General features: G+C 43.8%; 2 protein-coding genes across 5 annotated transcripts in view; one reads left to right on the plus strand and one right to left on the minus strand.

Moving 5' to 3' along the window:
• Positions 1-8,710: 8,710 nt before the first annotated feature.
• Positions 8,711-16,257, minus strand: ORMDL2 (ORMDL sphingolipid biosynthesis regulator 2). Its single transcript, XM_048487402.1, has 4 exons — positions 16,107-16,257; positions 11,964-12,138; positions 11,281-11,432; positions 8,711-9,242 (listed from the first exon to the last, which is right to left on the minus strand). Exons 2-4 carry the CDS (start codon positions 12,135-12,137, stop codon positions 9,107-9,109), a joined length of 462 nt encoding a protein of 153 aa, XP_048343359.1. The 5' UTR covers position 12,138; positions 16,107-16,257; the 3' UTR covers positions 8,711-9,106.
• A 100-nt stretch (positions 16,258-16,357) lies between these two features.
• Positions 16,358-26,114, plus strand: part of LOC125429600 (SAP domain containing ribonucleoprotein) — a 111,607-nt gene continuing 101,850 nt past the window's right edge. For all 4 annotated transcript variants that reach the window (XM_048490844.1, XM_048490846.1, XM_048490843.1 and 1 more), the window contains exons 1-2: positions 16,358-16,428; positions 24,747-24,846. In XM_048490844.1, coding sequence (XP_048346801.1) covers positions 16,393-16,428; positions 24,747-24,846 — 136 coding nt within the window. In that variant the 5' untranslated portion in view covers positions 16,358-16,392. The remainder of the gene's footprint in view (positions 16,429-24,746; positions 24,847-26,114) is intronic.

Here is a 26,114-nt window from a genome sequence, read left to right on the forward strand (position 1 = left end):
GTCGTTTGTGTGTTTTTAAACATTTTAAGTGTTTTTTCACGTTCCTGCCTGCAGGGGGCGCATTTTTAAGGCTAGAAACACCAAAATTTCAGGGTACCATCCAGAGACTGTCCTGATGATACCACCCAAATTTGGTGATGTTTGGTTCAGGGGCAACAAAGTTATGGACCCATCCCCATTGTTTTCAATGGGAGCTAACCTGAGATGGGGGCTACCCATTTCAGGGACCATAACTTTGGTCCCCCTGAACATAACTTCACCAAACCTGGGTGGCATCATAAGAATAGTTACCAGATGATACCCTGAAAATTTGGTGTCCCTCGCTTTAAAAATACACCCCTTCCAGGCACCCCAAGAAATTTGCCCAAGATTCTTTGTTTTGCAGTGACTTTGCTCCATTGTAGCCAATGGGGAATTTCTGAGTGTGTAGGCAGGCTGCACATTTTTGAAGATAGAGGCACCAGACTTTCATGGTGGCTCCAGGAGGGCCTCCTGGTAATAGAATCCAGGAGACCTTTGCTTCTGGGGGTTCAATTTTATGGGCCCCCAAAAGGCTTATTTTGTTTCCCCGCTCCTGCATATGAAAGCCTGTGGGCTGAGTTCTCTCAGAACTCTCTCAATTCCGCCCCCCCCTCCAGTAGCAAAGCTCACCAAGCTTGGATGCTATTACTCAAGGCCTCTTGGAGCCACCTTGAAAGTCTGGCACCTCTATCTTCAAAAATGTGCAGCCTGCCTCAGAAATTCCTCATTAGCTACAATGGAGCAAAGTCACTGCAAAACAAAGAATCTTGGGCAAATTTCTTGAGATGCCTGGAAGGGATGTATTTTTAAAGCTAGTGATACCAAATTTTCAGGGTATCATCTGTTAACTATTCTTATGATGCCACCCAAGTTTGGTGAAGTTATGTTCAGGGGGACCAAAGTTATGGTCCCTGAAATGGGTAGCCCCCATCTCAGGTTAGCTCCCATTGAAACCAATGGGGATGGGGCACCCCCTTTGGGGGTCCATAACTTTGCTGCCCCTGAACCAAACATCACCAAACTCAGGTGGTATCATCAGGGCAGTCTCTGGATGATGCCCTGAAATCATGGTGCCGCTAGCTTTAAAAATGCGCTCCCTGCAGGCCGAAAAAACACCAAAAATACCCCCCAAAAGCCCAAATACCTTGCATTCACATTTGTTCATATTTGGGCAGGACATAATCGGACAATTTTTGTCCGAATGTGCCCAAATTTGCCCAGATTCCAGCTGAATCTGCTATTTGTTTCATCTGAATCTCCAACCCTCAAAAGTGATGCTGTTTCAGGGAGAATTCACTCACAGCATCACTTTCAATTTTGTTTTAACCTAGGACCCCAGATTCTCCCTTTTAAGGTAGATCTAAAAGAAGAATCTGAGCTCCCTAGTTTAAACACCATTGAAAGTGATGCTGTTTGGGGGTGGATTCCACTGGAGGTGTTTTGTGAGAGATGATGCTGACATTTGTTTGGTAAATGTTTTGCTGGGGGTGATTTGTGAGAGATTTACATGCTTAATACCCACTTGCACTGGCTTGGATCTGTTTCTCAGGCTAACAACCTACCTCATAGGGTTGTGTGATTAGGAAATTAGGAAAAGAGTTGGTGGGGAGAGAGCCATGTATGTTTTGATGGGAGTGAGGTGTTTTGTGAGCTGGTACAAAAAATCATTGTTTGGTCATGGTGGGGGAGGGTGGCCGCCCATACGCCGGGCGGGGGGGGGCGCCAAAGTCAGGTTTTGTCCCCGGGCGCCAGTTTGCCTAGGTACGCCCCTGCCAAACGCGCTCACATTCTACGCAGAAATAGCACTCTCGGAGATGGCTTATGACTGGATTTTTTCTGCTTTTCATTGTACAGATTTTGATTAATACTACAACATTGAGCGGGATTTCTGCCGATTTACTCCAAGCCTGAGGAGACGATGCTATCATAGCTAGAACTTGCTACCCTGTTTCCCCGAATATAAGACATCCCCTGAAAATAAGACGTAGTAGAGGTTTTGCTGAAGTGCAAAATATAAGGCATCCCCCGAAAGTAAGACGTAGCAAAGTTTTTGTTTGGAAGCATGCCTGACGAACAGAACACAGAAAAATAAGACATCCCCTGAAAATAAGACATAGCGTATCTTTGGGAGCAAAAATTAATATAAGACACTGTCTTATATTTGGGGAAACATGGTAGCTTGGAGAGGCGTTTTATAAGCTGCCTCACATAGAGGCATTTCTTGTTTGTTTACAGTGTTTCATTTCAGCATGAATGGTGCGATTGTTGTTTAGAATGTGAGCCCGTTTTGCATTTCGGGCTTGTTTTCAGTTTTCAGCCTTTTGATTGTGACGCCAAAGTTACTGTTTGTAGATTGGAGCAGGGGCAGCTTTTTGACCGGAATAAACTCACAAAGTGAGCTTTGACTCATGAAAGTTTATATGCTGGGAAATTGTGTTGATCTTTGTGTGGGGAGATCTACTGAACTCAAATCGTGTTCTCCTACTAACTAACACGGTCACTTACCTGATACTAGACGCAAAAAAGTCAGAATTGCATGTGTTGTGTACATTGCCTTAAAAATTCCTTCAAGTTTATAAAACTGGTGTTTCCATGATCTTTGGGGAAGCTATTTAAAGGAAGTTAAAGCGTATGTGGAGAATGGGCAATCCTAAATTGCACTTTACATTTTGGATCCCATCACTGGACAAGTATGGGTTATGTCAGTGGTGGCGAACCTTTGGCACTCCAGATGTTATGGACTACAATTCCCATCAGCCCCTGCCAGCATGCCAAGTTCGCCACCATGGGGTTATGTGGTTTGCCAATTCTTAGCCATAGCACAGGAAAATCTTTTGCATGACCACAAAACATTTAGAAAGAGGAGGCTTCACCCATCTATTCCTATCAGTAGCTTTGGCTCATTCCGCACATGCAGAATAATGCACTTTCAAACTGCTTTCTCTGCTCTTTGAAGCTGTGCAGAATAGCAAAATCCACTTGCAAACTGTTGTGAAAGTCGTTTGAAAACGCATTATTTTGCGTGTGCGGAAGGGGCCTTTGATTGATTGATTGATTTTGGCATTGCTTAGGGCAGGGGTATACCACCCAGGGGGACATATGGGTTCAAATGTCCCCAGGCTGTGGCCATTTAGTCACATGGGGGGCTGCTCCTCCTTCCCCCCCAGGTCCATACACTGACTTTAAGACTTTGGTCATAGTGGGGGAAGGCAGCTGCCCATATGGGGTATGTGTGTGTGTGCGGAAACTCAGATTTTGCACCAGGCTTCATTTTCCCTAGATCAGGGGTCTGCAACCTGCGGTTCGCCAGATGTGCATGGACTACAATTCCCATCAGACCTCTGCCCTAGATACTCCTCTGGCTTACGGTCAAACCGGTGCTGATTTTGGATGATGAAGAAGAATTGGAATTTATCCCCCCGCCTTTCTTTCCTGAAAGGAGACTCAAAGGGGCATGCCAACTCCTTTCCCTTCCTCCAGACACCCTTGTCAGGTAGGCGAGGTTGAGACAGTTCTGAAGAACTGGGACTAGCCCAAGGTCACCCAACAGGCTTCATGTGCAGAAGAGGGGAAGCAAATCCAGTTTGCCAGATTAGAATCCGCCACTCGTGGAGGAGTGGGGAATCAAACCTGGTACTCCAGATTACAGTTCACTGCTCTTAACCACTACACCACTCACTGCCCTGCCAGTGTTAGGTATCACCTGTACATCCACTTCTTTCACCCGTCTAATTGACATTTGTCACCCTGATAATTGACAATACCTGTAGGGAGTCAAAGGCCCAAACATAGATGGAGACTTCTTGAGAGTTACCTTTTGCTCCTCCCTGCTTTCATTATCAAAAGGCGATTGGAGAGATTCTCATGTAATGCATCTTAGATCTGGTTATGGCAAGTACAGTAGATCAGGGCACACGGAATGTACTGCCCTGTCTGTGGAATGTATTTTCTATCTCACCCACCCCGCCTTGAAAGATTGGTCAAAGCCGTAGCTTCATTGATGGTGCCGGAAGGCAGAGAGCCTGAAACGACGATTCCTGCTAGTCAGCTGCGTATGTCGGATTCATGATTGAGGGGGTCATCCAAAGGCTTTGATGGTTTTGGTGCAGTTGAGCCAAGATAAGGCCTTTGCAGATGTTTAAAGACAGGGAGGCTCATGTCAAAGGAAGCCTTGATCCAGCTGCCCTCTTTTTAAGTACTGGCAATACCCAAAGAAGTATTTTCAGCTGTGACAACAGGTAAGAAATCTCTCAGGTTGGTGCACTTGCAAGTTTTCCAGCGCCTCTAGTTAAGTGCCTCGCACACTTTCTCTGAAAAAAATATTTGTAAATTTCCCTGGTGTCTTGGGGTATGAAGAGAAGCTATTAAGGCAAGACCACCGACACCGTTTCCATGTAACAGAGGGCAGGGAGAGGACACTGTCCACAAGGGATGATCACCTAGCGATGAAGAATAGTTTGGATTTATACCCCACCTTTCTCTCCTGTAAGGAGACTCAAGGCGGCTTACAAGCTCCTTTCCCTTCCTCTCCCCACAACAGACCCCTTGTGAGGTAGGTGGGGCTGAGAGAGTTCCGAGAGAACTGTGACTAGCCCAAGGTCACCCATCAGGAGTATAGGAGTGCGGAAACACATCTGGTTCATCAGTTAAGCCTCTGCCACTCAGGTGGAGGAGTGGGGAATGAAACCCGTTTCTGCAGATTAGAATCCACTCGTTCTCACCCACTACACCACTCTGCATGTATTCTCCTAATAAAAGAACAATGCTGAACTGCCGAGAAATAACTACACCGGGCAACAGCCTTATTTAGGAGATTCGTATACCCCCCTCTATCCAGAGGTGGAATCCAGCAGGTTCTCACAGGTTCCCGAGAGTAGGTTACTAATTATTTGTGTATGCCGAGAGGGGGTTACTAATTGGTGATTTTGCCACATGATTTTTGCCTTAGTTATGCCCCTCTTCTCAGCAGTAGCGTGCAGAACTTGAAGCAGTCTAGCAGGAGGTGCACCGGCGTGCGTGGCAGCCTGAGCCTGCGTGCATTCGTTTCCCGCCCATGGACCGGCGCAGCGGCTGCGTCCTTGCCACAGCCCCGCCCAGCAATGCCCTGCCCCTGGAATGCCTGGCCACGCCCCTATCGTGCCCCGCCCAGCCCCATTGGCGCTACACCACAGTTTGAATCCCACCACCATGGGAACCTGTTACTAAAATTTTTGGATCCCACCAGTGCCTCTATCCATTCATTTCCCTCTCAGCAACCCGCCAACGCTGCCTCTTGTGCATAAGCACAAGGATTCATCTCTTTTGTGGGCATGGGGGAAAAAAAAGAATGTGCTGCAGATTCCCTTCCCGTTTGCCAGGCAGGGAAAAAGAAAAGGAGGGAACAACCTCTGAATAAGAGAGGGAGATAGTGCGAAGGAAGACAGAAGAAAATAGCTAAGAAGAAAGGAGCATGGGCAACTGGGTATGACTTTTCTCCCAAGAGGCAAAAAAGAACTGAAGAGAGGTGTGTTGCAAGATGTCAAGGAAAAGAGAAAAGTTTGATCCCGCCTCCCTGACAGATCATTGAAAATCACCCCCAGAAATCCTCTTCTGCTCAAAGGAGAGTACCAATGGTTGTTTCCACCGCTTGGAGATTAGTGGAACTATACTCTGTTTCACATAAAGATGTTAGTAGATTGTATATTCTTCCGCCACAGAGCAAAGCATGCCAGACCTTCTTTGTGGTAGAATGCTCCGCCTGGGTCCTACTGCACATTTAGCCCTGCTCCCCACCCCCCACCCCCATCCATTTGAAAGTAAAAATACATTTCAGCATAAATGCTCTTGTATCAAAGTGGTGTGTTCAACAATGCACAAAAAATTGTTTTGACAAAGGCAGCACATAAAAATGAATGATTCTCATTTTTGTTCAGGATTATTTTCTAATGTGGAAGCATACAATTTTCTTGACTGCTGCACCTCAATTCACTGCACTGTCATCTTTATGTGAAAACAGAGTACAGGCAAGGTGTAGCATAGGTTACACATTAGTATGGGTGAGGCTTTTACTTTTAAGAGTTTTTGTTCCTGTTGTTTTTTACAAGTTTAGGATACTAGCCTTTTAAAATCATTCTGTTGTCAGGGTTTATGAGACATGTTTGCTTCCAGATATAGAAGTATTTTCATTCCTTTTTTACTGTGTGACACTTTGGTGCAGGTTTGTACTTCATCTATTGGTGTAAAGTGTCATCAATCTGCTCGTGATTAACAGGCAACGTGGTTCAGTGGTTAAAGGTTCATCCTATGAGATCTGGGTTCAGATTTCCAATCTGCCATGAAATTCAACGGCTGACCTTGTACCAGTCACACGCTATACTCCTGACTTACCTCACAAGTGTTCCAAGGACAGAAGGGAAAAAACTTGACCTCTTGGAAGAACACTGTTATTCACCCCCTCTAAAACAGTCTCCTAGAGGAGGCTGGGAATATTATTTCTCTTGCCAGCATTTTGGGAAGACTTGAGTTTTTAAAAGAGATTTTACTGGTAGAGGATGAATGGATCTAGTAAATTTTTTCCCAGCTGATTATGTGTTTGTTTAGGGCACAGGTGTCAAACTTGTGACCCTCCAGATGTTCATGAACTACAATTCCCATCAGCCCTTGCCAGTATAGCCAATGCTCATGTTGGGAGGGACTGATAGGAATTGTAGTTCATGAACATCTGGAGGGCCGCGAGTTTGACACCCTTGGTTTAGGGCAGAGGTCTGCAACCTGCAGCTCTCCAGATGTTCATGGACTACAATTCCCATCAGCCCCTGCCAGCATGGCCAATTAGCCATGCTGGCAGGGGCTGATGGGAATTGTAGTCCATGAACATCTGGAGAGCCGCAGGTTGCAGACCCCTGGTTTAGGGCAACTAATATTTTTCTTTATTATACCATGGCTATTTCTGCAGGCTGCATTGGGACACACAAGGTTAACAGAGGTGGAATGAAAAATATTTTAATGAATAAAGAGCAGTGCTTTCGTACCGGGTCACCTGAATAAGAGTCACCCTGCATTAAACAGAACTACTGAATAAGACACGTTGGGATAGGGTCAGCTTGACTTGAGTTGCCCGGCCAGAGGAATAATGCCTTAACGTCTGGCTATACCACTGCAGCAGACATGTTGTGACTGACTCCGTTTCTTGTGGAGTTGATGGTTGAGGCTGTTAAGATTACATCATGCTGGTCCCTGAACTGAATAGAGCTGTATCTTCCCTCCTCCCCGCCCTGGCAGAAAAATCACATAATAGAGCCGGATTGGAGATTTGGGGCTATTGAGAGGTGTCGACCTCTCGGTCGTCATCTGTGAATGTTTTTAATATTGTAATGTTTTTGTTCAAACTGGTCCGTTACATCTGGGCCTCCTGCCATCCTGGGATCTGCCACTTCTCCCTCCTGAGAGAGGATTCTAGAGATGGGGTACCTGGACACCACTTTTAGTCATTCTAGTTACTATAGTGCTCGTTTTATCGCTGCTTTTAAAGGTTTTAGTTGTTTTATTTTATATGTACCCACATACCTACCGGACCGTCTTACCCCATATGTCCTGAATCGGCCTCTGCGTTCGGCAGAGGCCAATCTACTCGTGATCCGTGGCCCCTCAATGATACGGCTGGCCTCCACCCGGGCCAGAGCCTTTACTGCTCTGGCCCCTGCCTGGTGGAAAGCTCTCCCGCCAGCTGTTCGGGCCCTGCGGGATCTTGTTGAATTCCGTAGGGCCTGCAAGATAGAGTTGTTCCACCGGGCCTTTGGGGAGTCTAGCCATTGATAGGGGCCCCCTCCCCCCCCCTCCTCCTATGATCTTATAACATCAAGCGGATCTTACCGCCTGTCCCCTTTGAAGTTTGGGAGAATGGAAGTTGGTGCCATCTTGTTTTAATGCTACACTATTGTACTGTATTTTAATGGGGTTCGGTTTATTTTTATTAGAGCCGTATTTAATTTGTATTTACTGAATTTTAACCTATTATTGTGCTCTATTATATATTGTTCACCGCCCTGAGCCCTTCGGGGGAGGGCGGTTTATAAGCCCAATAAATAAATAAATAAATAAATAAAATATGTGACTATTTGTTGTACACCGCCCAGAGCCCTTTGGGGATGGGGCGGTATAGAAGCCCAAAGAATAAAGAATAAATAAATAAAATTGATACATTGGGAACTGTTTTATGGCTGTGATTGAAATATGTATGTAAGCTGCCCTGAGCCAGGCTTTGGCCGGCACATTAAATCCCAATAAAATAAAATAAAAGAAGTAAAACTGTGCCAGCCAATTTCGGGCTGCACCGACCACACTGTGTCAGAATCCCAAAGGTGCCAACAGGCTCAAAAAGGTTGAGGACCCCTAGAGAAGGAAGCAGCCTGTGGATGTAACAAAAAAAACCCCTCTCTTATTTTGAGCTTTCCACTTTTACAGCAACCCTAAGTTTTCTCTCAGAACTACAAGGACAAAAAAAAATCTTCATTTTGAGAACAGAAGCCAAGTTCTGTGCTCGGGGCTAGATTTCACGTTTCACTAGTATGAAAGCTGGTATCTTCCTTGTCAAGTTACAACTGAAGGATGACAGTGGATATCTGGTGAAGTTCAGGAAGGCACACGTCATCTTCAAAAGCTCTCCCTTTTCCACTTCCCTGAATGGAAAAAGGCCACAGTGACACGAGGCTGTTTGAAGTGAGAATATATATAAAAAACAATGCAAAGGGTTTAACACAAAAGCCGGTCCCAGTCACCCATTACAAACAGCTCAAAAAGAATATTCTTACATGGTAGATCTGAAGATATTTCAGTCCCTGTTGAGGATTCATTCTTTTCATTCCCCCAGAAGAAATACTAAGTGATTGGCTCAATCTCCTTGCAACCCCCCCTCCCCCTCTCAAAAAAAGTTCTGTATTTTTGAATCCATTGGGCAGCTAAAGATCCTTCTGCCCCTCTCAATCTACACGTAGCTCTTCATAGCTCAGTTTCAGGACAGTAGGATCATTGGCTGTCGCCAGGTTACTGGAGCTGGGAGCCATTTCTCCACCAGTTAAGTCTAAACGGTAGCAAGGTTTTGCCTGCTTCAGTACTTGTTGATACCAAAGATGCGGACGCCATGAAACTGGGGAAGCTTTGGCAGGAGAACGCTCAACAAAGAGGCAGTGTTGATTATGAAGTGCCCGGGGTCGTATTTGGTGTAGAAGCTGGTCAGGATGTAGCTAAAGGGAAAGAAAAATCTAGATTAGTTACATCCTCAGCCTGTGTCACAACAAATCTCCTGGAAAAGGCTTCTTCAAACAAAACTAAATCATAACTTCTAAGAAATTATCTCTAGAGTATGTGTGTGGGGGTGGGGGGTGGCGGCATACAGGTTTCCCTATGGCAGTGGTGGCGAACCTTTTCGAGACCGAGTGCCCAAATTGCAACCCAACACCCATTTATTTATCACAAAGTGTCAACATGGCAATATAACCTGAATACTGAGGTTTTAGTTTAGAAAAAACGGTTGGCTCCGAGGCGTGCGTTACTCGGGAATAAGCTTGATGGTAGTCGGTGGCTTTGCTTTGAAGCAACTGTGCAACTCTTCCAACGGGTGAATCACACCCCTAGGAGGGTTTGCTCAGAAGCAAGCCCCATTGCCAGCAACCGAGCTTACTCCCAGGTAAAGGATCACGCTTTAGTTCTTTGCATGAAAATCCGTGGGGTTTAACAGCGCTTATCAGGGTTACCTACACTGCTTCCCCAAAACTAGGTCTTAGGTTTAATGCTAATAATCGAGCCCAGCGGCCCAGGCCAACCTAGATTGGGGGGGGGGGGACGGACTCTGTTTGCGCGTGCCCACAGAGAAGGCTCTGAGTGCCACCTCAGGCACCAGTGCCATAGGTTCGCCACCACTGCCCTATGGAAATAGGAGCTTCTTTCCAACTTCTCTCACATGTGGCTTCATTTGGGCTGGGAATGGCCAAGTGGATTTTCAATATGCTTGAATGAAAGAAGCAAGAGAAGCAAAGAGCTGCTTGTTCTCCCTTCATTTCTAGCACTGCCCTTCTGTATTAGAAGAGAGGGATGCAGTGGCCCACATCAAATAACCTGAAGATATGTGTTACCGTTGCTTCCTAGCCCAATGAAGCCACACATGAAAGGGCTCAAGGAGGAAGGTCAAACTTCCTTAACACCATTCTCACATTTTAAGGATCTGTGCAAAAGAGGACCTGTAATTCAAACCTTTGTAATAAGTTATCTGTTATCTGCACTGTTTGTCCCGTGGCACCATTCTTGATTGGATATCTAGCTGCGGTGCTGCCGGTGCTGCTGTTTCAGTAGCACATTAATTCAGCCTCCAACCCAAGTACATGAAAGAGGTCTCAGAAATAGCCTGCTGCCAACTTGGCGCAATGTAATTTAGATTTTTTTTAACCGTACACACGTCTCCCTCTTGATTTGACCATGCAGTTGGCTCAATCCTGACATAGGCTGAAAAGCTGCATAAAGCTTCCAAAAAGATGATGGGTTACTGATTGTTTGTTTTTTAAAGGGAATATGCCCCCACAGCTTGATGGCTAGTAAGCATTCTCAGGTTTCAGCTTTCTTAGGGCTCCCTGAGTTATATGATATGACTGAAGCTGTTTTGCTGTATGTCTTGGCTCTTAGCAAGTGGGCAAGTGGCTCTTGGAAATATTCTCTTCTCTGCAAGATGGACCTCACCCTCAGTCTCTGCCTCAGAAAAAGATGTCAGTACAGTCAGCTGAGCAGCAGCACTTAAGAAAATTGTATGATTCCGCATTAGAATATAGTCCCACACAATAGGAGAACTTTCATTCATTTTTAATCACTGCCTTTGTCAAAATCATTATTTTGTACGTTACTGAACATGGTACTTTGAATGTCAAAATGTATTTTTTACTTTCAAACATATGGGGGGGAACTGGGCTATGAAGGCAGTAGGATGGAACATTCTCCAACAAAGAAGGTTCAGCATGTTGAGTTCTGTGGCAGAGGAATATACAACCCTACTAACATCTTTTTCTGAGACAAACAACAACTCTCTGTATCTTATTATTCGTAAAGGGCTCATTGGCCATTTATTTTATTCAGTGTATACCATGCAGCATTAGCGGATAAAACAGTAGCTTGGGACAGAACGTCAGACAGGGAAGGGAAGTCTAATCCCCAGCTGTGCCAACGGCAGACACATTAACTTCAGATGAGCTGAATTATAAGACAGCAGAGCACAACAGAGGGACTGATGTTACTCACAGGACTATTGGGGAGATGCTTAGGAACTTGCGAGAAGAGGTCCACTGTGTACCATAATCGATCTGCTCCCAGTGTGTGAGGAGACGATCCTTGCCCTGGTCTGGAGTTTCAAAGGGGGTTCCTTTCACAGTATGCAGGAGCCAATACATTGCCTGACAAAATGGAAGCATGAGATAAAACAGCCATCTCTCTTCCCCTGTTTTGTGGCAGAAAGTAGTCCCAACAAGGAACCAGAGGTGTGTCCTTGTGCTGCTCGGATGAAACGGTAGAGCTGAGGAATGCCCTGGACTGGAGGCTTCAACATGGCAGAAATCCTCCAACAGATTCCTCACCATAACATCCATCATGGGATGTCTCAACAGCGACCAAGCTTCCCTTTTTGAGGAAAGCACAGTACCTTCTTAAAAGACATTCAGAGAATGCCAGAGGCGGAGCAAGGGGAAACTCTGCTCAGGGCACGTGCACGTCCTGTGCCCTTGCCATGGCGTCGCCCACCCCCGCCCCGCAATGCCCCCTCTGCAGCCTGGCCATGCTTCCGCTGCGGCTCCACCCAGGGTGTCGCGCCCCACCCCGCCCCATTGGCGCTATGCCTCTGGAGAATGCTTAAAGTTTTCAAAGACCAAGATGCAGGTTTAGAGAACTGAAGCTTGAGTTGAGGCAACAGGAACAGAACTTTGACCTACCAGGTTGTGGATGACATTGGTTAGGGTCCAGACCACAGGGACGCTAAAGAAGGGGATGCTGAGAAGGATGATGTGAAGAGTGGCCACAGAGATGCCATAGGCCAGCCAGATGCCTCGGCTGTTCATAACTCGTGTGTTGGGATTCACCTCACTGTGGGCAACTCCAACGTTCATACTGGAGAGACATAAAGAAGTCGGTTGCACAAAGGTACCACCAGGAAACCAATTATTTACCAATCCAGAAACATCAGTGGAAGGTGAGCTCTTTGGCACTTATAGAATCATAGAGTTGGAAGAGACCACAAGGGCTATCAAGTCCAACCCCCTGCCAGGCAGGAACACACAATCAAAGCACTCCTGACATATGTTGATCCAGCCTTTATTTAAAAACCTCCAAAGAAGGAGACTCCACCACTCTCTGAGACAGTGAATTCCACTGTCGAACAGCCCTGATGGTCAGGAAGTTCTTCCTAATGTTTAGGTGGAATCTCTTTTCCTTCACCTTGAATCCATGACTCCGTGCCCTAGTCTCTGAGACAGCAGAAAACAAGCTTGCTCCCTCTTTGACATGAAACACGGCTATCATGTGATCCCTTAACGTACGCTTCTCCAGACTAAACATCCCCAGCTCTCTAAGCCTCTCTTCGTAGGGCATGGACTCCAGACCCCTTACCATTTTGGTTGCCCTCCTCTGGACCCGCTCCAGCTGGTCAATATCCCAGATTTATTTCCTTTGAGCAACTGGAATGCTCTTTGCAGACCTGGTGTGAGACAACCTGTGAATTTGGCATACAAGCCTTGATGCAGAACCCAACCCAACTTCACCCCTTCACAGCAGCAGTCCCGGCAAACTGCACACCTGAGTAATGTTTTTGCTCGAGATCACTGAATTGGCATCAGAAATAGTGCTGCAACTCAGGGGAAATGGTAACTTCCAGCCCGTGCACTTTATTTTATATATCCTATCTTTCTCCTGGCATAGCCAGTACCTAAGGTAAGTAACAACAATAAATACAAAATAAAATCATCCATCAAAATCAAGAAATCATTAAAATCGATAATTACACAGATACGCACACAGTCAAGTTGCCCTATAAACTCCTTTAAATAGGTCTGCTTTAGTCTCACCAGAAGGCCCAAGAGGCTATTCCACAGCATCATGGCAGCAATAAAAAAGGCCCAAGCTGTAATAGGTTGAAGGGGGGGGTGGGTGGGCAGGGAAGGGCTAGGAGGCACTGTTGTGGGGAGTGTGATTTCCACATGGACTCATATTGAGAGTCTTTAAACATTACCAAACCCCTTACAGAAAAGGAGGGAGGGGGAGGGAATCCTACCAGGCCACAGCTCCTCAACCTGTTGCATCTTCCCATGGTTAAAACTAGAATCTAAGATGGCTGCACAAAAAGGTGTTGGCTGATACAGCGCTGAGTACCAATGCTATTTCTTTCAGGTGAGTTCTGCTCCTCATCAAGGATCAGTTCAACTCCCAGTTCCCCATTAGCTGCAATCTGGTTAACAATCCAAGTATCTTGGAGCTGCCTCCTCATACATTAATTTTTAATTAAAGAAAGCATCTGACATTCTGAGTCAGAGCAGCTGCGGGCAGGAAGAAGCAAGGAAACAGATAGGCCAACAATTTTCCAAAGCCCTCTAGGGGGGAAAAGTTGCAAAGAAGCTGTGATAATAGGGGTTATTCCCTCTCGGAAAGTACAGAGGAAGACAATGGCTTTATCAAGCCATTTATATTATATTTATTAAGGTTTCTTTATTAAGAGGATCTACCACAGAGGCACATTATTACTATTTACTTTGCTGCTCTTAACTACTTGTGGCAGGCTGTGGTCTGAGCTCTTTGGGACAATATTTTTAAGAGCTATATTAAGAAAGTCGTTAATCCTGACAAGGTACCATTTAGGGAGAAAGAAAAAACTTATTTTTTCCAGGCTCCTTTATTTATTTATTCTTCATAAACTCCTATATTGTTTATTTTTCATAAGCTTCTATGGTGCTGTTTATTATAAGCACAACAACCGTTTTTAAAATGTACTGGATTTTTGTTGTTTTCTACAATTTAAACAAGAAGATGTAAAATTCAAGAGTAAGCTTCATAGCTTTCCCAGCCCTCTAATATAGCACACATGCATTCTGGGAAATAGTCATTAAGGAATGGTCCATTTCCTGTCATCACAATAGCAATGTCTTGTCAACTGCTCCGCACAAGTCACACATGATATTGGGTACAACTCAAACTTCCCGCACCAATTCATTTTCAAAAGCAATAAAACATGCAGCTGTAGGAGGCAAAATATGCTGAACTGGACAGACTTTGCTTTGCTCACCCAGCTACTTTCCCATGAAACCCACTGGATTTCTCTCTCCCAGCCCAGGACAAAAAGCCAACATTCTGACCAGCTAGAACGCTGTTATTCTGGGTGATGGAGCAGGATGGAAGAAATCAAATTAAAATTCACAGACATGAATGACATGGCAAAATGGCTTTGCTTTTCACTGTTTGAGTTAACCAGCAATTCTCAACTCAATAGTAGCCCTCCTGTGATCATGTAAGATGTTTACATTGTTTCTGGGGGCACTGCCTTGGAACACAGTCTTTATCTTCTGCTTTGCTTTACTTTAATTCCCTTGTTTCAGTTATGGTGGCTGAGCTGATTTCTCTGCGAAAGGTTGTTTACTTTCCAGTCAGCTGAGCTCCTGCAGGGCATGCCACATCATGTTGAAAGAAGGCAGAGTATGCAATGAGGGGTTTTTTGCATTGGTTCTGCTTATTTTGATTGATAGACATTGGTTATACGGAAACGTACTGGTCTCTACTGCGATGTCAGACTTTCTATAATTGTCTAAACCAGGGGTTTCCAACCTATGCCCTCCAGATGTTCATGGACTACAACACCCATCAACTCTGCCAATTGGCCATGCTGGCAGGGGTTGATGGGAATCATAGTTCATGAAGATCTGGAGGGCCATAGGTTGGAGATCCTTGGTCTAAACTGCCTTTTTAGGACACCTTGAGAGCATGAGCTCTGGTCTCCACTGAATTGTTCTCCATTCAGACAACAACTTTCCTATATTTTCTTTTACTGAGGCTTCTTTATTTTCACCTGGACAAATGGACAAACACCCTAAAACAGGTGATCAAGCTGCCATGGAACGGGTCCAGAGAAGGGTGACCAAAATGGTAAAAGGTCTGGAATAAATGCCCTATGAAAAGAGACCACGTGAGCAGGATATGTTTAGTCTGGAGAAGAGGAGGTTAAGGGGTGACATGATAGCCATGTTTCAAATATTCAAAGGAATGTCATGTTGAAGATGGAACAAGCTTGTTTTCTGCCGCTCCAGAGACTAGGACCAGGAGTAATGGGTTCAGGAAAAGAGATTCCACGTAAACATTAGGAAGAGCTTCCTGACGGTAAGGGCTGTTAGACAGTGGAATACGCTGCCTTGGACGGTAGTGAAATCTCCACTTTTGGAGGTTTTTAAACAGAGGCTGGATGGCCATCTGCCGGGGTGCTTTGTGTGTTCCTGCCTGGCAGGGGGTTGGACTTGATGGCACTTGTGCTCTCTGTGATTCTACATGCGTCCTTAGAACAGGAGCTTAGGACTAATAGCCTTGGGCTGGAAAGAAAAGAAAAAATGGACACTTCAGAAATGGTTAGAATATATCTGGGAACAAGTGGCACTTGATATTTTCGATATATTAACCAAAATTAAGACGTGGCAAGATAAACAGAATGAAATTTTGAAGATATGGATAATATACATGAACTGGATGAAAGAAGCTTGAGTCAATGAAGAAATATGGGAGAAGAGGCTACAGAGAATGAACTTACTGCTGTTTGTGTGACAAAACTATGAAGAAGAAGTAATGGGGGGAGGGAGAAAAGGGGGGAAAAGGATTGTTTGAAAATGTATGAAGAAGGAAATTACTATAAACTGTAAAATTCAAATGATACAATAAAAATTATATTAAAAAAGAGGAGCTTAGGACAGTTCCCATCAAACCCCACCCCATTTTATCATAACAACAACCTTATAAGGTAGGCTAAGTTGACAGACTGACAACCCCACCCAGTGAGCTACGAGGAGCATTGAATCCCCGTCCCTACGACCTGCCCGACGAGTGCCTACCTGGCGGCTTCCACAACGTATCTTCCTAGCACAAAAACCAAAGCCCCATTCACACTCCGCTCCACCGCTGCCCGCTTTCCGCAAACGACTTCCGTCCGCGACTCGTCCTCCGACGAATAGGCGAGCGCGCTGCTCTCCTCTCACCTTCCCTATTGGGTTTCGGGCGCTCCCGGCAAAAGGAGCCAATGACCGAAGGGGATGTTGGCAGGTGCCACGTTTGGGCGAGGCGACGCCTGCGATTGGCTGGCTGGCGGGAGGCGGAGTTGTGGCGAGCGGCGACGACAAGATGGCGGCGGAGGCTGTGGAGCTGCACAAGTTAAAGGTGCGGAGGGAACGGTTTGGGGGCTTTCGCGGGGGTCGTTTTCCCTATTCCGGCGGCTCGGCAGACTTTTCTTCCCCCCGTCCCCCGTTTGCTCAGACTTTGCGGCGACGCCTCGTTTCTCGCTCTTAACAACCCGCCTTTCCTCCCTGCTGCTTTTCCGGAGGGGAACCGAGTGGGGCGGGAGGGAAAGACGGGTCTTCTCAGGACCCCTCTTTCTCCTCCACGGGTGTGTGCCTCAGACTGGTACCCAGGCGTGTGCCTGCCTCTAATTGTCCACCCTCACGAGGAGGAGGGTGTAGCCCAGGGACCGCCACACTTGCTTAACCACACAGAGAGAGCCAGCGTGGGGTAGTGGTTAAGAGCAAGTGGGTTCTAATCTGGAGAGCCGCGTTTGATTCCCCGCTCCTCCACATGAGTGGCAGACTCTTATCTGATGAACCGGATTTGTTTCCCAGCTCCTACTTTTCTGCTTGGTAACCTTGGGCTGGTCCCAGTTCTCTCAGAACTGTCTCAGCCCCACCTACTTCACGAGGCGTGTGTTGTGGGGAGAAGAAGGGAAGGAGCTTGTAAGCCGCCTTGAGTCTCCTTACAGGAGAGAAAGGTGGGATATAAATCCAAACTTTTTTTTCTTCAGAATAAACTTCAGATGTTTGAGAGCCACGAGTCATGAATAAATACTATGCATGCGTTTTTATCTGTACAGGGACCTTTTGTTATCAATCCTTTATATATGCATGAAGACATAAACATATGTAATAATTAATATTCACATATGTAATTTTATTAATTTTTATTAACGTTACATGAGGCGGCCAAAAATAAAAACCAAAGGGGGGGAAATTGTTCTTCTCACGTTCCCCTGCCTTTCTGCCAGGGGTGTGTGCCTCAGACTGGTCCCCAGGCGTGTGCCTGTCTTTAACTGTTTTTATCTTTAACCCTCACTAGAAAGAGGATGTGGTCCAGGGGCGACCAAACTTGCTTCCCTCAAGAGCCACCCAGAATAAACTTCAGATGTTTGAGATCCACGAGTTATGAATAAATATCATGCACACTTTTTTATCTCTTCAGGCACCTTTTGTTTTCAACCTTTTATATAAACATTAAGAATAGAATAGAATAGAAGAATAGAATAGAATAGAATCTTTATTGGCCAAGTGTGATTGGACACACAAGGAATTTGTCTCCGGTGCATATGCTCTCAGTGTACATAAAAGAAAAATACATTTGTCAAGAATCATAAGGTACAGCACTTAATCATAAGGTACAGCACTTAATGATTGTCATATAGGTCTAGTAAGCAATCAGGAAACAATCAGTAGTAATGAAAACATAAAATGTAAAATCATAAAATAAAATAAAATGTAATAAAATGTCAGCACAGGCTATAGTCATACAGTCATAAGTGGGAGGAGATGGGTAATAGGAATGATGAAAAAAGTAGTGCAGTAATTATATAATAAGTATATAATAAATAGTTTAACATTATCGAGGGAATTATTTGTTTAACAGAGTGATGGCATTCGGGAAAAAACTGTTCTTATGTCTAGTTGTCTTGGTGTGCAGTGCTCTGTAGCGACGTTTAGAGGGTAAGAGTTGAAACAGTTTATGTCCAGGATGCGACATATATAAAGACATAGACATATGTGATAAAATTATTAATATATACAGTTTTGTTAATTTTTATTAACGTTATAAGAAGTGGCCAACAATGAAAACAAAAGGATAGGTATTGCTAACAATACTTCCTCGTCTAATATTTTGTTAAAGCGTGGAGAAACGTATGTAAATTAGAGATAGTTTCTGGCTGTTAGTTCTAGTGGAGATATTGTGAGTCTCTGTCTTAGATGTGAGTTATCTAAAGTCCAGCTGGTAGGTTGTCAAGGCTGTAGGAATCCCTGGGATGGCGGGCACTTCTTCCAACCACTGCACCCAGGTTCTTGCTGCTCCTTCTGACCTCCCTTCTCCATAGCAAAGTGCAGTAATACAGTCAAAGGCAAGGACGCACACAGCAAGAGACAGGCCAGGAGATGGGGAGACTCGCTCCACCCACCAGCCTCCCTAGCCACAAGGTGCACGTTGTGTGGTAAAGAGCCGCATGTGACTCATGAGCTGCAGATGGGCCACCTGTGCTCTAGTCTCTGCTTTTTTTGTATTATCCATACTTGGAAGTAGGTATGGCCCCATTGGGCTCCAGGTTGAGCAATACCTGGAGATTTGGGGGTAGAAGCAAGGTAGTGCAGTGGGACATAGTACTGTAGAGTTTGTTCCCCCGTGTAGTCGTTTTCTCCAAGGGAACTGATCTATTTAGTCCGGAGATTTATTGTAGTTCCAGGAGATTTCTTAGAAATTGCCCTTTCTTACTTTGCTCAGTTATAGCACGCTAATTTTTTACTAACCTCCAGCTGTAACTCACCGCCCTGAGCCCTCCGGGGGAGGGCGGTATGTAAGTTTGATCGATTGATCGAAAGGAAGGAAGGAAGGAAGGAAGGAAGGAAGGAAGGAAGGAAGGAAGGAAGGAAGGAAGGAAGGACAGATTTGTTTGAATGAATGTGATCTGTGGTACAGCCCAATATTCTGGAAATGACAGAGTCCAGTCACTATTTCCTCTCTAGCTGCTTGATCTTTTGGGAGTCTGTCTGTGGAAGGAACATCCCAGAAATCATTACTAAACCATTTAGGTACCCATGAAGGTATGAATAAGTGCCTCTTCCACAGTTCTTAGAGTCTCAAAATGGGGTTTGTGCCTTAAATGTCAAGGGTGCAATTGCGTTTATGTTTATGTCGAAGTAAACCCTGCCCCGCCCCCCTCCAAGGCAGTGAGGTTTACTTACAAATAAATACACATAAGCTTAGCTTGCACAAATATTTCTGTTTATTTACTTGTTTCTGAACTTTCTCTCACTGTTGTAAAGTCCAAATGAACCTAAGCGATCTGCTCTTTCGCCATCTTCTAGCCTCAGGGTTTCTGATATCAGGAACTTCAATCAAGCTGCAGAGCTAAAGCACTGACAAGATCATACGTAGAATGACTGTGTGAAATAATACTCTCCTCCCCCTTTTATATGATTTCAGAGACAATTTCTATACATTTTATGTTATGTAGGCATCAGGAGAAGGAGCAGGTATTGAAATCTTAGCATGTTTCTCCACCAGTCCACTTTAACCTCTTGTTTCCATTTTAGCACTGGGGGTCGGGGGGAGGTTGTACAGCTTGTAAAGAACAGCTGGTTGTGTAGCTGCTGAATCATGATAAAGTTGGCAAGTTCTTTTCTATATAAACTTCTTATAGAAGAGTCTGAAAAATGTTATGTTTAGTTTAGCAGGAGAAGCTTTTATTTCATTCCACCTCCATGCCAAGCAAAGATTCATTGTTAAATTCTGTGTCATGCAACTGTTAGGAACCAGGATCCGAGTGGAGTATTCTAGAACAAAGAAGGTTCAGGAAATGAAGGATTAATATACAAATTTGGTTTTATCTTTTGGTGAGACCGGGTATAGCAGCCTCTGGCACTGGTGTTTGCAAAAAAAAATTGCACGTGTTCTTGAAAAAGTTTGCAGGCTTGCCACAGAAGAAAAGAAGCATCTAAATGCATTGCAACAATAAATTGATCTGTTGTTTCACAAAGAAAAATCGATATGTAAAAATTTCTCATTACATGTTTTTACAGTTCTTTTGCTGGCCCCAATGGAGATATACAATTTGTTATTTTTAAAATCTGTGCCCAAGATCCCATGAGTGGATCATGTAATCACACTCTCTCTCCTCTGTATCACAAGAAGTTAGCAAGTTCTCTGAAGTTAGCAAGGATTTGCTACACAATTATCAAAATCTAGTTAAAAGAGATCCAAGGGGCAAAACAAACAAAAATAGAGGATTTTGCAGAAGTAAGTACTCAATCTTGATACCTGCACAACTCCAAAGGAATTGGAAAAACTGCCTTCCTAGGAATAGGCAATTTTAAACCCATCCAGGTACGATTTGCAACAGTTAGACTTGCCATGTTTCTTCTGGTCACCCATGGCATGACACAGAATTTAACAGATATATCTTTCCTTGTCACGGAGGCACTAAAGACACTCCTGCTAAACAAAATTTACATCTTTTAGGCTCCTTTTTAAGGTACAGAAGCTTGTATAGAAAAGAACTTGGGAACCTTACCATGATTCTTGAGTAATATCAAATAGTGCGATGCTTAAGTGAATGAGCCTGGAAGGAGCCTTGGGCTTGCTCAGACTTGGGCAAACCCATAGGTATATGTATATGATTTCTTTTAAACTAAACTGAAGTATATAAAAATGGGTGGTCTGATAACTTCTTTGTGGGTTGAGATTGTGAAATGCATTTCTTTAGTGTATTTTACCCTTGAATTCTGGTGTGGAACTAAGCTGTTGCATTGTTTTAGAACCGTGGTGGCGAACCTTTGGCACTCCAGATGTTATGGACTACAGTTCCCATCAGCCCCTGCCAGTATGACCAATTGACAGGGGCTGATGGGAATTGTAGTCCATAACATCTGGAGTGCCAAAGGTTCGCCACCACTGTTTTAGAAGGTTCAAGTTCTTATAATAAATAATATGTGTGTATCATCAAGTCATAACTGATAAATGTTAAGCATGGCTTATAGATCCCAAATGGCCTAATCTTGGCTCTCTTTTGCCTCTATAAGATTTCTAGAAGAGATTCTGAATAGGAATAATTCTTATTACAGTATAAAGTTAATAGTATGGTTCAGATATATTGGCATAAAAGGTATTCCATTGAAACCCAATTTCAAACTGAGATTAAACTACTGGGTTACATGTAGATAGAAGAATGGTCAATCTTTATCAAGTCCCAGCCATTCCTGACCTTGGAAAAGTTGATTTCTGTGATTGTAAAACCTGGAAGAATGGAGGGAGGTAATTCCATGTAGTTGAGAGTCTGTAGTGGGAGGTAGATGGAAGTAAAATTGCCCTTCTGTCTTGTATCACTGGTGCTGAGCTGATGAAAGAGACAGAAATGACAAGTTCATTCCCTTCCGTCTCCCTGTTGCAGCCTCCTGGCCTGCATAGCTATTTGACTTCATGGGTCTTGTGACATCAGAATAAACTTTTCCAGAGTCAGAAATGGGGGTGGGGGAAGGAGAGGAAAGATGTTCATCCATTAGCACCTTCTGCTGAGGGATTGTAAACCTAGTCCTTAGTTTGAAATCCTGGTTTGTTGAGAAAACATGAACTGTTGTTTGTTTGTTTGAGTGAATCACAGTGAACTATGTTTTGCTGCAAAAGCGGAAATAATCAGCAGATAAGATGACAAATAGCCTCAGTTGCACATAACTCTCGTAACCCCAAACCATTAAAAGCTCAAAACTGGGGCTGCAATTCTGTGGCATTGTACCCACAAAAAGCATACTAGCATCTGATACTTAAAGTTTTTTGTGTAGGAACAACACTGTTATTTTGTGCTTTTGGATTTTATATATACATACATACATACATATACACATATACACACATATACACACATATACACATACACATATATACATATATGTGTGTGTATATGTATATATGTATATATGTATATATATGTGTGTATGTGTATATGCGCATATGTGTGTATATGTATGTGTGTGTGTATACACGTGTATATGTGTGTATATGTATATGTGTGTGTATATGAGTGTGTGTATATGAGTGTGTGTATATATATATACATATATATATACATACACATATACACATACACATATACACATACACACACACATATATACACATATACACATACACATATACATATACACACATATACACACACACATACATATACACATACATATATACACATATACACATACACACATATATATACATACACACACACACACACACACACACACACATATATATATAAAGCAAACCATCTGTTTGTGAGTCGTGCTCTAACTCCGAAACCACTGGATGGATTGCTTTCAAATTTTCACTCATACATACATAAAACCTTTATTAGGCATAATACCAACATAACAACCGGCATTATCCAGACAATGTTCCATACCTAAAACCATCACAGGTATCATTCCAAAATTCCTAAAAGGAACCTAGCTACAGAAGTTAAAATCACAGGAGTTGTTTAATAGGAATATAACCTTCCCAGCAGCGGAGTATTCCTTAAACTTAACAGGAAGAAGAGCCAAGAGCCTGGTCCTAGCTCCTTCATATTTGGGACAGTCGAGCATTATATGTTCCATGGATTGCACCACTGTAATACAGTGGGAACATTTCCGCTCTTGCGAGTCAATTTTAAGAAACCTCCCTTGCAGTACGGAACAAGGGAAGGAATTACAACGAATCCTAGATATATCCATCTATACTTGGACTCTTGGAGTATACTCAAATAATCTGCCATCTGGTTGGTTTTAAATTTGATGTTGAAAAAGAGGGGAGCAATTACTTCACGCTTGGTCCTGTAAAACTTGGAGCTCCTGGTCGAGAAGTTGCCTTTTTATTTGAAAAAAGAGTTCGGAAGGAGGTAGCATTTGCAAGGTATCCCAGGAAAATCCCAGGGCAAGTATTTCAACTGCCCGCCACCACTTGGATCCATGGAGCTGGGGGAGGATATGATAGGTAAGGCTACTGGTGTCTGAATTAAAGCACAGGTGAACCCAAAACTTTAAGGTATCCAGCCAAGCTTTCGTAACAAGAAGATGTTGTCCCGCTTCCAAACAGAGTGCAGCATAAGGAGTTCAATGCGGCACTCCGAATATTTTGTATAAGAAGGCTGACTGGATCCTCTCCACTCTTTGATTCCCAGCATTAATCCACAAGGGGATCCCATAGAGCAACTGGGGAATCGCTTTCATGTTAAAAACTCTCACTGTGGCAGGGATAAACCTATTACCTGTTGTAAAAAAAAAAAAGTTCTCCACACCCGCCATAGTAGCTCTACAAGCTGTCATAGCTAGGTCTCTATGTTTGTACCAACAGGCTTTGTGATGGAAAACAATTCCTAGATATTTACAGAACTTAACTTGATCAACCAATGCACCATCTAACATCCATCTGCTGGGTCTATAGGTGTTAGCAAACACAACCACCTTAGATTTGGCAGGATTGATGGATAATGAATTCCATGTACAATAATCACTACATTTGGATAACAGGCAATTTAGGCCCATCTTCGTTCTAGAGAGTAATAGTGCATCATCTGCAAATAGAAGCAATGGTAGGGTCACATTACCAAAGCTGGGACAAGGTGAATTGACCGATTTTAGGTCAAGGGACAAATCATTAATGAACAGGTTAAATAACGGGGCCCAAAACGCAGCCTTGTTTGACACCTTTGGAAGATTGAATTTTTGGCGTTAATTTTCCCGATGGATCACATCTCACTTGGAGAGTGGTATTTGTATATAGAGCTTTGACTCAACGTGCCTTTCCAATGCGGGCAGGTTTACAGATATTCATATTGCTGAAATTCAATACCTGAGCCAGGTAAAACATCCACAGCTCAGGCGACAGAGCCGGGAATCAAACCCGGTTCCTCCAGATTAGAATGTACCTGCACCTGCTCTTAACCACTATGCCACTGCTGCTAGTGTTATGCATCTTTGAGGGCCAGCTTGGTGCAGTGGTTAAAGTGTTGGATTAGGGTTTTGAAGCCCCATTCCCCACTCCGGTCATGGAAACTTGCTAGGTGATCTTGGGCCAGTCACACTGTCACTCTCAACCCTGTCAAGTATTTGGATGGGAAGCCTCCATGGAATAGCGAGGGTATAGTGCAGAGGCAGGTAGTGGCATACCATTTCTGGGCATCTCCTGATGGGATCGTCATAAGTCAGCTGTGACTTGATGGCCATCTACACACACAGACCTTTATTTTGTATTTTCTTGGTTGTATAGAAATGCAAGCTACCCTGGGATAGAAGACTTTTCTTTGAGTTTCCCACTTGATTCAGTGTTCATAAATGTCCATAAATTATTGGGGAGGGTTGAAACTAGAATAGCCCTGCCAAAGAAGTGTGAGTTACATCTTGCTTTAAATGATTGACTTCCTTCCCCAACATTATTGATTGTCCTTCTAGAGAACTTGTACCTTTTGGCTTCACATTCTTAAAGTATGTTTCTTCAGGATCATAAAAAGAATGATGTAAAAAAGTTTAGAAGACCTGTGTTCATTTTTACCCTAGGAGCACATAACATTTTTCTGTCCAAGGTTTTAAAAAACTTTTTTTAAAGCCATCTCCGTTGGTTTCCTTGGAATTTCTCATGTCATTTTCCAAATCTCTGAGAGGGTACGTGCACTTTAGTAAAACAACATCTTTTATACTTTACAGCTTGCTGAGCTGAAGCAAGAATGTTTAGCCCGAGGCTTGGAGGCAAAAGGAAACAAGCAAGATCTCATCAACAGACTTCAGACCTATCTTGAACAACATGGTAGGTTTGTTCTTTAGGTTTTTACAACTCTTCTCCAGAGCCCTTAAGATACATTGGAAGCTGTGCTGAAACAATCTTAAATTTTAAACTGTATTCCTATACATAGTCCTAAAAAATTCCTCTTAGCCTTTCCATCCAAGAGCTGTGGTAATTGCACTCAAAGTACTCTTTATATAAAGCTTCAACATGATTAAATAGAAATCTTATTATGGACATTGACTCTGACAAGAAAATAAGTTTTAGTCTTGCTCCACATAGTTCTTAGTGAATTTATACGAGCCTCTCCCCCCCCCCCCTTAACTTTCCGTTTCTCCTTTTTTAGAAAAAAGGTAACAAGGAAGCAAGTCCAGTTGAATCAATTGGGATTACTTTCAGTGAACCATTTTAAAGGACGGCATACAGATTTGTAATAAGTTTGAGGTGGCCACAGGATGGCATATGAGATACTTGACTGGAATCTGTTAGCATACATAAAAGGAATAAATATTATCTCCACGTGCTTGTTATGTAAAACTTTATCTTTTCAGCTTGATCCTGTGTTCAGTGCGAGATGGCTGGGTAGCACTGGATCTCAGTTTGTGTGGACAAAATGGGATATAATGCACAGTCAGCAGCACAGTGCCTGTGTTAATGATACAACAATTGTTAATAAAAAGATCCCCACAAAATACCCACCAAAGAAAGCAGAGGAAGAATAGGGACACTGTGAGTAACATCATCTAAATCTAGAAATGACACTTAGGAGATGGTCAACATATAGGAAACCTTATTGAAAGGTTACCTAACAGGGAAAAGGTGACCTTATTGAAAGGTCAACCTTTGAAAAGTTCACCTTGTAAACAGAGGGATTACCCTGACAGGTAGACCCAACAAAATAGGAAGACATCAAATTGACTGATACCTAAGGGGCCTGAAAACCCCAAACACCAATGTTTTCCCCTGGGACACCTTCCCAGGGGAAAAAGGAAGAAAGACCAAACCAAAATGACAAACAGCTAGCTCAGGGGTCTGCAACCTGCGGCTCTCCAGATGTTCATGAACTACAATTGGCCATGCTGGCAGGGGCTGATGGGAATTGTAGTTCATGAACATCTGGAGAGCCGCAGGTTGTAGACCCCTGAGCTAGCTGAAGTGAGTACAAAGGGCACAACAACTGCCCTAAGGAAACAGGTAGGTCCAATAGGCCACAAACACCAATAGTGATGACAGCAGAAGGGGAAGGAGTCTAAACCTAACCTTCCCAAACACCAGTGATGCCTACAGGCTTT

The sequence above is a fragment of the Sphaerodactylus townsendi genome, linkage group LG03 (genome assembly GCF_021028975.2).
Source record: "Sphaerodactylus townsendi isolate TG3544 linkage group LG03, MPM_Stown_v2.3, whole genome shotgun sequence".
Classification (NCBI taxonomy): Eukaryota; Metazoa; Chordata; class Lepidosauria; order Squamata; family Sphaerodactylidae; genus Sphaerodactylus; species Sphaerodactylus townsendi.